At 41.3% G+C, this 13,377-nt stretch overlaps 1 protein-coding gene and 1 long non-coding RNA gene across 2 annotated transcripts in view; one reads left to right on the top strand and one right to left on the bottom strand.

Annotated features, from left to right (window-relative positions):
* LOC135328684 (uncharacterized) overlaps nt 1–13,377 on the top strand; it is a 78,489-nt gene that overhangs the window by 48,170 nt on the left and 16,942 nt on the right. The window lies entirely within an intron of this gene.
* CTNNA3 (catenin alpha 3) overlaps nt 6,901–13,377 on the bottom strand; it is a 572,729-nt gene continuing 566,252 nt past the window's right edge. Inside the window, exon 18 of the mRNA XM_064513677.1 lies at nt 6,901–9,389. Coding sequence (XP_064369747.1) covers nt 9,102–9,389 — 288 coding nt within the window. The 3' untranslated portion in view covers nt 6,901–9,101. The remainder of the gene's footprint in view (nt 9,390–13,377) is intronic.

Below are 13,377 nucleotides of genomic sequence, written 5' to 3'. Positions count from 1 at the left end.
CGTGCTGGAATGTAAAACATTAGCCTGACCAAATACTAGTAGTTGTTAGCTCAGTGGCTGTACCAAAGGCTACGTTGCTGTGTTTAAGAAGAAAGGTATTTCAGCAAGGGTTTTCCAATCCACTCAGTATTTTAGCCAACATGTGCATGTTACAGGGAATACTACATCTGAAATGAGTAATTCAATTTTTCATTAAGACAAACTACATAAATATGTCAAAAAATATAAAACCGACAAGCAAGTGAGAAATCCACCATATGCTGTCTAGCAACCTGGCATAATGCCTGGTTTAAGTGAGTCCGTATCCATTGTCTTGGTAGCGTACTGTGTGTTCCTTTCAAGGTTTATTTAAGTCCATTTATGTAAAAGTCAAACACCCATGATGATAAGATTTAATCACTTTGCAAAAGAAGTATTAAATTATGGTCTTAGTTTTCTGATAGCTTTTCCAGTCTTGCTGTTTTGGACATGTGCTTTGGGACCTTCAAGTACTTAGCTACGAATTTTGTGACAACGTGTGGTTATCAGAGCTAGATGTGGTTGGATACCATTCTTTACATGTTGTCTCCTTTAAGGAAAAGGAACTTGCAGTATGAGGGTGTAAAGTTTCTGAATGAGGAAGTAAGATTTGGCCAGAAAAGGGGGCTTTTATTTTTAATCTCTATTGCACGTTGTCCGATTTAAAACACGATTTTAAATGCTTTTGTTATGAAAAAAAGACATGCAGTTTTACCTGATGAGTAGCCAATGGAAATTAATTCACAGAAATCCCTTCCTAGAACCACCTGTATCTCTGTTAATGGGTAAGTCGCTGGTGGCGGACCCGTTCCATGTGATATATCTCAAGCAAAAATACAGGAAGAGCTACTCGCTTTCTCTCCTTTGATACCTTGAAAATCAAACTACATGAATTTGTTTTAACACATTCAGGCCCTCATAATTTACTCTGTTGTGAAAAAGATAAATGTACGGCTGCATGGGAACTGAAATATTTCTGAAAGACAGCATTGCAAGGGCTCTTTTACTTGGGGACAGTTTTCTTCATATTCTTTCTATTGCTGCGTATTTTCTGTTATGTTTTAGGAGGTGATGGGAACATGTATTTGTGACTTGTGTTTTGCTTACACTGGACTCATGTATTATTGGCTATCAGCTTTGGTCCTCAGCTGTTGGTGATGCAGAAAATCAATGGAGTCTTCAGCCCAGGCATTATGATAATAGTGTGTTTGAGGATGTGCTGCCACCACCCGTGTGACTCAGTAGCTCATACTACCACTAAGCTGTTTGCCCTTTGGATTGCTGTATTAATAACCTCGATATTTTGTATTTTGGTATTTTAAAGTTGGCCCTGACAGGCGTACATGAAGGCAAGTTGTTTGAAATGCAGCTAGAGGAAAGGGCAAGGAAGACAGATTTTCTTTTGGGGAACACATCTCTTTACTGGTGGCAGGCTTTTTACCTTTCTGAAAGCAAACTTGAAGGTGTTCGATTGGTCTTAGCCAGCGTGAATGAGGGCTCACATTTTCAGAGGGGTGCTGCAGAGGGAGAACTGCAGTAACTACTGCCAAGGATATAGTACCACTGAACTCAAAATAGCTGTGCTGATCTAGCCCAGCTGCTGAGCTGGCCATGCACCATGTTTTCCTGTTCTGTTGCTGTAGTATTTTGAAGGGAACATGAAGTGAAATGGGATCTTAGGGAAGGGGGGGTACAAAGCACACACTACTTTTGCACGCAAAATATTTACACAAGTGGCATTAGAAATGAAGTTGCTGCCTGCTTCTCTTGGTTGCTGCCTATGCAAGCTCTGAGAGATGTCACTGAGGGTTTGGGGTTTGCAGGCTTGCTGGATGAGGTGCTTAGCACCTAAGATAAAAATAAGATGGAACAGGAAACATTTAATCCATGCAACTTGCTGTTAGGAAGGCTTCCAATGTGTGCCTCCCACAATTTGCTGTAAAATAGCCTGGATGTGTATTGCAAAATTTATACATTTAGATAAATGATCTTCAATCAGGAGCATCATTAGGACAGAGCAAACAGGACTAGTTTAGGTTCCTAAAAGGGACTGGAAGGCATAGAGTAGTCTCCTGCTGTTATTTCCTTGATCCTTGTAAGGCTGAGACTCGAGGGAAATTCTTCTTTCCTGGAGAAGTCATTCCCTTGTTACTTATTCCACTATAGGCTGGAAAAGTACAAAAAAGAGTTTTCTGCTCATCTCTCCTCTCCTCAGCCATGCTGACTAGTTGGGCAAACAGAGCCTGGTGCTCTGTTCCATGTTTTGAAAGCATGAGAGCAATTTCCTGTCGTGTTCCCGTCTAATAAGGGAGCTCTGGGAGCTAACCACACAGAATACTTACCAGGGCCTTGCTAGAACAGTCAGCACCAGCTCCTTAACATCCTGCCTCCTGCCTCAATGAAGGATCTGCCAAAAGGCACAGTCTGCCCCACAGCTACTGAGCTACGTGCCTAGTTTCAGCTGTTGTTAAATTATTTGCTGTCTTGTATAAAAATAATTGATAACTACAGCAGCAAAGTCATTAGCTCTAAAATGGACAGGCTCATAGAAGACCAATAGTCTGGAGGAACCATATCCTGTAAGACAGGGTATCTCTGTAGTCTCCAGCCTGCTTAAAGGCAGTCATTTTCACAATAAGGAAGCAGAAAATATGCATCTCTAACCCTATAAAAAGCTCCTTAAAAATAAAATTGTTAGATCCAGCTCTTACACCTGCAAGCTAGTCTCTTAAATATTCCTCATATGCTGGAGTCCAGGGTTAGCTCCTCAGCTTTCAATTCCTTTGACTGTAACAGCAAGTTTCTCCTGTTAATTACAGCAGTAGATAGCAGCATCTTTGAAGCAGATTCCTGGTTTATTTTTATGTAACTATTAAGCCATTTCTGCTTTGGATTTTTTTTTCCTTTATCCTAGGAAAGTTTCCTCAGAACTACATACATTTTATTAATTGAAAAATTACTTTTTCATTGCAGCAATGCCACTTTCAACATAGAGCATGTCCATAAGCTTTTCATCAAGAGTGCCAGTGTATTTTCATCACTTTCAGAAGCTGTTTTGCAAAAAAACAAGTCCTCAGCCATATTAGAAGAAAGCGTAAACCAGTTTTAATTATCTGTTAGGGGAAACAAAAGTGAAATACAGTATCATCTAGTTGATCTTTAATTACTGCATAATTAGTTTACTAATATGCTCTTAAATTGCACCCTATTGGACAATTTCAGAAGACTGCTTTTATTACATTAACTTTAATTTTTCTTTCAAGCAGCCTAGTGGCTTTAGTGGGTTGTAGGTTGTTAGAAAGGAAGGGGTATATTAACAGCTGTGTATAACCAGAGCTACCTCAGTGTTGTAGGCAAAATCGAGCGTGGCAGTGGATGCAGAGGAGGCTTTGGGAGGACTAGCAATGGGGGCGGGGGCCCAGAAAAGGGCTGGGGAGAGTCAGTTGTGCGTTGTATGACCAACAGGAGCTGCTGGCAAGGCCAGGCAGGATTGCGGAGGTGAATGGTACTAGTTGGGGCTGTGGCAGTCTGGAGTTTGCAAGGCTGAGGCCAGAGAAAGGGGCCCTTGCCCTGCTGTGTCCATAGCCCCGCTCCCAGGTACAAGAGCAAGACGTCCAGAACCATTTTATCAAGCCCTTCTTCCTCTGGAGATTCAAAAGCTTCTTCGTGTCTTCTGCCAGAAGTACCACCTCTGCTTGCCACTCTCCCTTCTTCTCTTACTCCAGGGCCCAAAACTTCTTTCCGCTTCGATGCGTGCCTGTATCAGTCCGTCTCCGTCTCCTCCAGCGCACAACAAAATCAGCCAGCCCATGGTTTTGGTGTCACTCAGCAAAATAGCTGCCTGTTTGTACTACACTTAAAGTTGGCCCTTGGTAGGAAATGTCTGTTAAGTTTATCACAAACAGTGAACCACATGAGCCTGCAATTAAAGCCAGTGTTGTCATTTAGTTCCTTGAAGAACTGTGCTTGTAGGGATGAAGGGGGGATGTTCAGTATAACCTGTCTGGAAAAGCAGATACCTCTTCCATCTGTTGAAGGATAGTCACATGCATGGTTGCATCAGTGCACATGGCTGACATAGTTTGATTGTCCTTGTGGAAACGGTGTATGTGGTGCAGTACGATGCTCCATGACGTAAAGTTGGCATGGCTGGGTCAAGTGCTTTCCTTATCCGATCGTTCTGTTTGGTTACTATGCTCAAGTTCAGAGAAGAAAAAGGGCCATTACTTTAAACCCCTTGACTTCTCTATCTCCTTCTTGTGGCTTATACCTTAGAATGGAGCCTACTGGAAGGGGAAAAAGCCAGTTATTTCCTAAATACAGGAAGATAGTGCTGTCTCACAGCATGCCCACCTTGCTTTCTTCTCCCCCCTAAGAGTGTATCTTGTGACTAGCAGATGTTTGCAAGAGGCACGTACAGTGCATTACTCAGAGCAGAGCAGTTTTCTGTTACCTTGCTGTTACAGAACAGGCAGATTTCTGCAGGACAGCCTTTATTTGTCAGCTTTTGGCTCAAGCTGGTGAGGAGGCATCCCACTGCCCTGCTGGAAGGGCCGGGGTGCTCCAAGGAGCCAGCCACCATTGTTCTGGCAGTTGCAGAATTACCAAGATCTTGGGAATTTATCTTGCAGGAATCCCAAACCATTTTCTTGGTGTGGTTGAGGGCAGAACCAGAATATTCTTTTGCTGACAAGCTGGTTGCACTGTGTTGTATTTTTTCTTCTTTCCTTCTTGGCTAGATGGGTAGAAGGGGGCCCCCTTGCCCCTTTTACAATCCTGGAATGTAGAAGTGAAGCAGAGTTTGCATGGAGAACTGCCTTCTCTCCTCTGTCATCCTCACAGCCCTTCCAAATCAGATGCTGGGGTTTTGTTAGGTGAGAAGAGCCTAGCAGGTGTCACTGTTTCTTTAAGGCTAAAACAACTTAGTCAAATACAAAACCTGTTCTCTTAGAACATGTTTTTTGAAAAAGTGAAAATGTCAATAGGCAACAAGATTGTAGACCTGAATGGCTGATAGCAGGGAAACATGTTTCTTTGTTGGATATTCATTGTTTGCTATATTTTATTTCAAATTTTTCTTCTCTGAGAATGATTTTATTTTTTTAGTCCATCCAGAGGGAATAGGCTTTCATTTATCTACTTATGCCCTGAGCCAAATATACAGGCAAGTCCCCAAAGTTTTAACCAAGAAAAGTACACAAAGGATAAGTAGTAGCTGACAGCAGCAATAACAGGTATGACAGCACAGAATTTTACTGTCTGGTACTGGTAAAGACTTACAAATACTTTAAAAATAAAGCTTCTAAAATCTCATTAAAGAACTTGCTGTATAAACACATTTTTCTTAAATGCTTCCATAGCCGATCCACACAAAATAAACACCCCAAGAAGCCTTTTCAAAAGCATTGAAGACCTTTTAAAGCCATCTGGAATACCAGACCTTTTTCAGCAAAGATGCAGCAACAGAACTTCCCAATGATGTTAGCTTAAGTCAGAGGAAAAAGTTTTCTGTTGGCTCAAGTGCAGGAAACCCTTGGGGAGGGTGGTCACATCTGTTCTGCACCTTCATCTCCTTCCCCCCCCCCCCCAAAAGAAAAATAATCATGAGGCCACTAGCTATGCTGGGACAGTGTACTGTACGCAAGGCCAGGGCTCTGGGGGTGGGCAGTGGTAGAGGGACATGTGGTTTGGTTTTTTTGAGGGTCCAAGAGACTAGAGAACTGGTGTTACTTAGCAGGAAGAGCTCACTAAGTCCAGGCAATAATGAAGTAATTGGGACAACTTGCAAACTATGCTCAGCTCAATCTACAGTGACAGAAGCTTCCTTTTACAAATTAGAAGCATTAAATACTGAAGGAAACATCAAACTATTAAAGCAGAGCAAAGCAGCCAAATTGTTTATTAAAACATAAATAAAATCAACATCTATGGGATTCATGGGAATGACTTGAATGTGTCCTCTTGTACTAATGTGCTTCAACAATGAAAAGTACAGTTCACCTCATTTTTAGTGCTCCATTGAATTTTTATAATAAAATGGCCTTCAGTTGTCGTTTACACTTCACTCCGTATTACGGCAATGGGGAGAAGACAAGACTAATGAAATAATCTGCTCTTCTGAGGAAAGCCCTTCAAAGCTGCTGCTGTAGGAGCACACTTTTCAAGCAAATACTGGTAGGCTATGGACAGTATGCAAACACACAAAGAGGCAAAACAGCAACAGACTGAAAAATTATTCTCTGAAAACCAGGGCTAGGAAGGAATGAGTGGATTGCAGGGTGGATTATGCATCTGTGCCTGAATTAAACTTACCGGGCAGCAGGTCCTCCTCCAGCTTTATTAATAGTGGTGCGGAAGTGGTGGTTCCCTGCTTCACAGACCCTGCTGAGTGGGGTAATGAGCAAATATACTGGGCTTTTTATATCTCCAGGATTCATGTTTCTTATCCCTCTGCCTTCTTAGCCAGGAATAAACTTTACCTTGTTATGTTTTGACTTAGGTTTGAACTTTATCCAAATGGCTCACAGAAGTAGTCATCCAGATATAATTAACTTATCATTCTTCTGGCTCCTCTCAGAAATAGCAGTGCTTTTTTATTTTCTTGTTCATTTAGTTTTTATTTTTTTTCCTAATAAATTTCTAAGTAATAGGAATGGTATTGGAAGCTGAGATCAAACTGACTACTGGGTATGTCTAGGATAAGAGAGTAGTGAATAGCATTGCGGGAAGGGGCATTACATTAAGCAATGAGCTGTGCTTTAATGGTACTAATGCTAGAAAAGCACTAGCCTAAAATAGAGTGTAATAGCGCAGTGATAAACTTAGTGTGCCAGATAGGCTGCCACACCTACAAACAAGCCTGGCAGGCTTTCGAACTGGGTGTTCACTAAGGCTGGAGACTAGTAAGGAAACATATACCAAAAAAAGAGGGACAGGCATGTCTTCCTACTGGTGTACCACATGTTTTTTATTAATAATGGGATCTCTTCAATGTGATAAAAGGCATTAATTACAAACATTTGATAGCAAGGTGACCTATATCAAAGGTGTAGCCCAGAGCCACAAAGATTTATTAAGAGAATAACCCCCCCACACACAAAAACCAAGATTACGTGAACTCACCTGCTGGCTTTGAGATCTGAACCTTTGTGGAGGGGTAATCAAAAAGGCCAGAACCTGAAATATTACTTAGAGATTCTGGCTTTAAGATGTGACAGTACTGTACACTCTTGTGCTCTCTACCATGCACCATCTTTATCTCAGCTCTGCTTAATCTGCCACTTTTCAGTAGGTGGTATGACCTGCTCTTTACTGCCTCTGCCTGCTCCACTTGACTGTTAGCTGTAGGTGTAAGAGAGAAAGACCTACTATATATGCTACTAAGATCCCGAGGCAAATATACAGGATGATTTTTTTTTGAGGTGTAAATAATTTTCCTAATTTCTCCTTAGTTTTGTTTCATTTAACTGATAGTAAATTTGGAGAAATTTGGGGAAGATGGAATTGTGATCTGTAAGATCTTTGGTGCATGATCACTGTAGATTTCATGGGCTTTCTTAACCAACAGCTTAGAAATTATACTGCTCCACTGCTCCAAGCATAGAAACAGGGTGACCACATGAGGAAAAACACAGGTTATGAGTATTTTTGCTGCCCACATTGTTCTAGGTAGGCCCAGTGCTGGGCAAAATAAGATATTAAATGACACGTAGCAGCAGCCCATATTCTGGAGCCTCCTCATAATGGCAATCAATTATGTATCATAAAGCTGTGGCATTTGAGGGAATCCTTTGACTTTAGCAAATACAGAAATGTAGCAAAGGATCTGCTTGCTTGCCAGGGAAAAGTATTTTAAGTAACAAGTGGCATCTGTGGAAACCTAGCGAAATGGAGTGAAGACAGGTTCACTGCTTTAAAAAAAAATCCATCCAGGTGGATTCAAACAGATCTAGAAAAATGGTTTCTTTCTGTAAGTATTCTACAGAAGGCTGGTTGTGATTACATACTGATAGCCCTTACCTTCGTTATGCACTTTGAAATACACTGTAATCATTTACCAAGTTGCTAAAAGGCACAGTTCTGCATTTGGGACACTAGTGCCATAGGCAAAATGTCATTTAATTCACTCTATCTTGCAAAAAAATTTCATCATTTTTCAGATGCACGGTAAGTATATTTATATTTCACACACTAATCTCAGGATAATGATATAATTTGTTTGCTCTTTTGGACTGTGGTTAGAAAAAAGGTTTTTATTGTTAATATCTGATTTACCCAAACCACCCCATATAGTAATCAATCAATCAGATTTATTAGAATTCACAGAATAGGCAGGCAAGCAGAACAGAGATTAATGTTAATGTTTTTAAAAAACCTTTTAAGGAGCTATTGTTACTGCTGTGTTGCAGTCAATGCTTCTGATTACATTATTGCATCCACATTGTTCTAACACTTTCGTTCCATCAAACATTCTCAAACTTACATTTCCCCTTGCGTTTGTGCCTAAGGCCGGAGGGGAGTCTTTAGCTCTTTCAGTTTGGATAAAAGTGAAGGCCTAGACCCTCAGCTAGCATCAGCCAGCATGGATGTTTTGATCACAGCGTAATGATTCTGGTTAGGGATCTGACCCAATAAACACAGTGTTTAAAAATCCGTGTGTCGTAAAATACACAGAATTCAGTATCAGCCACATTCATCCCTGGAGAAGAAACGCCTAACCCTTGAGAGTGCAGTAGGAGCTTCGGCCCAGTTTGGCACATGGCATCCTGCCTTCCGACTACATGAAAGCCAACTAGATCTATCCTTGTTACACCACAGTCCCATATGTATCACGCAAAGTGCACAGCTGAAAACATGCTAGTACAAAGACATGGTGATAGTTTGTCACTGCAAGAGAATGAGGGGTTTTTTTTTCTTTCAACTGTGTGCTATTAATCCAACAACATTTTGAAATAACTTAAGCAAGTGTAAACATACAGATTTAGGGAAAAGCAAAACATTAGCATATGTAATTATTAAGTGGGGAGAAAAAGATGCAAAACCAATAGAATTTCATGATAGGAAATGCAAAAAGTGGAAGAGTTTCAGACTATTTCTCTGCCTCTGAATTCACTCATGACCTGAACGGGATGGATTCTCTTCTTCGCAGAACCTTTTCTGACAGCTGCATAGATTTCTTCTGGCTTCTCTCTTTTAATTAGGGGCTTCTTCTCAGGAGCTTTCATTCTCCACATAACAACAGGATGTCGTGGGCCAGTAGGACTCTGAATCTTGATAATCTTTGTGGACGCAATATAGGACATCTTTACTGTCTGCACCACAGCATTCATTAAATTTTTGGCAGCCTGAATCAGTGAAGTGACACTATCCAACTGTAGTAAGAAACAGAAACATTATTTTAGGAAAGCAGTCTGTCTTTAAGCACAATATGGTCAGGAGTAAAAACAGTTAACAAGTAAGATTAACATACTAAAACCTAATTCTTTTTGTTTTCCCTTGGCGTGTTTGATAATTATATGCAAGTTGTTCCACTGCTCAGATGTGAAAAGATACACAGAAATACTGTGCTGGTGGAATATAAATGCTTATGTAGATGATGGTGGTGGTTTTCTTCCTTTTTAACGTGAATTCATGACACGTTTGCAGGGTATCACTGCAATTACTGCTGATGGGTAATGAAACCACCTTAAAGAAGAGCTATGAAAATGCTGTCCATTATTTCCTTTGCATCAGCACTGGGCAAATTCTCCAGCTGCTCCCATTACATTCCAGAGCTCCTGAGCAATGCAGGGATACTATCTAGTAAGTAGCTGGATTCATCAGAGCAGTGGCCAGGATTTTTTAGTGGTAATTAAGAGCAGGATGGCACACAGAGATTGAAGTGACTTCTGTGTCCTGTCAGCCTTTTCAAGCAATCCCAGGCTAAACAGGCAGAATGCGTAACCATCGCTTGCTTCACCTATAACTGTATTCAACAGCATACTACATTTAACAGATGTTAAAGCAAAGGCATCTTCCTTTAATATTCCTGGAAACAATAATGTATTTAATTCTAACCGAAAATCTGCTAACTGGAACAAAAATGGCAGCATTCATTGGCATGTCAGCTCTGCCACGGTGCTCTGTAGTGTAATATAAACAAACTGATTATACTGCTCCTTTCATACATCTGAGACTTACAGGATTCACAGTGTGTAGGCACTGGAAGCAGAAAGTGCAGTGGAGATGTTCACTGTCTTAAACCTCCTCATTCGTACTCTGACTTTGGCAGCCTCGACAGAGGCCAACTCACCACCGTGATGGCATTCTGCAAGAGGCAAATATGGCCCAAGGCTGCGTGTCTGGTAGAGACATTTTGTGTTAAACCTCAGTGAACTGTCATCTCAAATGCTAGGCATGAACATGGTGCAGCATACTACAGACAGAGACCTGAAGCAGAGTAGTTGCAAACCAGAGTTACCACACTGATAGGGAGAACTGGGTTCAGGGCTTGACGAAACCAAAGAACAAGAGCAAAGATTAGACTAAGGGCCAACACTGGCCAAATGATACCTGTAATTGGCCAATCGTATTACTTCAAAAAGTCCTGGAAGTGAAAAATCAGCTTCTCAGACTGATAAAGCTCAGGATCATCCTTTCAGTAGTAATAGCTATATAATTGTTCTGGGTATGCTCACTGCAGTTGTGGCTAATCTAGGCATTATACGCCACCCCTGGGCACCTGAAATGGTAACTCTACATGCCTGGTGTACTGGCCAGAAAAAAATTATACTCTCTTAGGTGAAACAGTCATAATTTTGGTTTTGATCCTGTGGGATTTTTTTTTTTTTTCTTGACAGGGCCAGATAACAGCTGAACAATGCCTGGGTTTATTTTGAACCTAGTGCTTTTTGTAACATTAAAATTCTTTTGGATTTGCTTGAAATAAAGAGAGTCTTCATCCTTCAACTTAAGCTAGAACTGCTAGGGATGCATATACTATACAAATCATATCAGTGACCTGAATTGAGTAGCTTTTTATCTTCAAAGAAGATACTGCATGCCTGTTTAATTACAAGGCTGACAATTTCATCTCCATTCTGAATAGCTTTAAGAAAGCCCTGGTTTAAATTTACCCAGCAGGCCTACCTGAGTGCTTACCCTCCCCCTCCACCTGAAATTTGGTTGCTAATTATGCAGCCTGACATTTTATGAACTCCTCTCCATTACAAGCCCCTCCCCCCGCCCCCCCCAGGGGTGGGGCAGGAGGCAAATAGGGAAAAGGAGAGTTTCTCAGAATGTCGCATCAGTTCTTCAGGGTGAGCCTAGCATCAGCTTTAGGACAATATATAAGCTTCAAAGAGCTGGTCTATTTTCTGTTTTAGTACACTGTGCTCTTACATACTGAAAGTACGTTGTTTAGGAATACTGTCATTAGCCTGTGCACTGACACTAAGGAAGCCCACTACAATTTGGTGATGTAAAAAACATTAGGATTACTCTATATGTCTTGGAAGAATGTAGTTCAAAGCTTAAACACCCTCTCTGGGTCTTAAAACATTTCTTCTTAGAAAAGCAAAGACATTAGTTCCATTGAGAACCATCAGTTTTAGCAAAAGCATGAGCTTCAGCTCTGTCATTCACCCTTGCTCATTGCATAGTCTTTTTTGATTTGTTGGCATTACTGCAATACACACATTTGCAAACTGTTGGCAAAGCTTTAGCATTTTCTCCCTTTGCCAAGCCAAATGAATTCATCAGGTGAGAAGAGTGCATTATTTCTGTATACAGGGTGATCATACTTCACACACAGACACATAAATGCAAAGAGGGCACCACAAATGCAGCTGGAAGTCAGCAAAGGGCTGGATTTATTTACATTTTTGAGAACACCTCTTGACCAGCGGAAGGTCCCACCAGTTAATAACAAGTTTGTAACTTCTTCCTAGAAGAGCCACATAATAACCCCCCCCCCCCCCCAAATTAAAATAATTAGAGTGGCTGAATGCCCATATGCTGCATGGCAGACCGAAATTATCTATTTCAGGAAAAGGTGTTAAATTCAACATACGGCCTATAAAGTTCATTCTTGCTGCAGCATGTGAAATTTTCAGCAACTATTTCCAGTTTATGAGAGTCATGTAATTTTTTGCATAACAGTATTTTTAGAATAAGACAGGACTATTAGAGACCGTCATGTATAAACATTAACTTTAGAGAAGCAGCCTGCCTAGGCATTCTGGCTAGGCTTAGAAATACAGCATAGTTCTTGTGATACTGTTTTAGCAAAATTCAGAGGACTGACTTGAAGTATGCTTGCCTGACTTGAATAACTAGCGTTGTAGCCAGTTGCTCACTGGTGCAGGAATTTGCTTCCTGTCCATATTTCAAACTGCTGAATAGTCACCATCTTGCTACAATATAGGTTATAGTTGGTTAGATGGAAAGAGAGCACCAGAATGCAAGAACAGCCGTTTCATACAAACTTTTTTCCTTCATGGTAATCAGAGGATTAATTGTGCATGTACACGTTTTAATTATCTGTCCAATGAGGCTGTGGAAAATAAACCTTTCCAGTGACCTCTGAGGGGTTGTTAGACCCCCCCCCCCCCCCCCCCCCCGAGCAGCTGACAAAGCCATAATCCTGACAGCTCTTTAGGCACTTTTAATAACCCCCCCCCCCCCTCCAACTTGACATTGGTGGCATTGCGCTCACTTTTCTAATGCTCTCTGTATAGTAACAGCAGTATGCGGGGGGGGGGGGGGGGGGGGGGGGCACACAACTAGTTTTGCTTCTATGGCAGAAGTTTTAGTCTAGCTTGTGGGGCAGAGGGTGGTGGGGGGTTTTTTGTTTTTTTGTTTGTTTGTTAGTTTGTTTTTTCCCTCCTTTCCCTGAAGTGTCTAAGTGACTTATGAGTAGAAAACCCTTCCATTTTTATTTAAAGTAGCCTGGAGTTGCTGGGAGGTAGGCAGGCTGGGCAGCAATCTGGTTGGGGGGGGGGGGAGGGGGGGAGGGTTGTCTGTGACAGTCCAGGGACTGCTGCTCCTGGAGTGGGGAGGAAAGAAAACTGTTTGCATGGAAAGGAGAAGACTTCTAGAAGAAATCAGTAGCAGCTTCCAGGCAGTTTAGAAGGTTGTCCCTTGTATTTCAGCCAGCTTTTATTGTGACCCTAGGTTATATTGTTTAATATGTATAATGAAGTGGAATCCTTTTAGGAGACAGTTGGGACTTTTTTTTGGCATTTCCTCTTCTGTGGAAGCCAAACAGTTACCACACAATTCTGGCATCTGTGGCTCCTTTCACAAAATGGCTGTGGGCTCTTAACAGTCCACAGCTCTCTCACCACAGCACTGTGGTCAAGAAAACTAAATTTTTATTTC

The sequence above is a fragment of the Dromaius novaehollandiae genome, chromosome 6, assembly GCF_036370855.1.
Source record: "Dromaius novaehollandiae isolate bDroNov1 chromosome 6, bDroNov1.hap1, whole genome shotgun sequence".
NCBI classification, from domain to species: Eukaryota; Metazoa; Chordata; class Aves; order Casuariiformes; family Dromaiidae; genus Dromaius; species Dromaius novaehollandiae.
The sequence above is the reverse complement of the archived record's forward strand: the minus strand, read 5'-3'. Positions and strand labels throughout refer to the sequence as shown.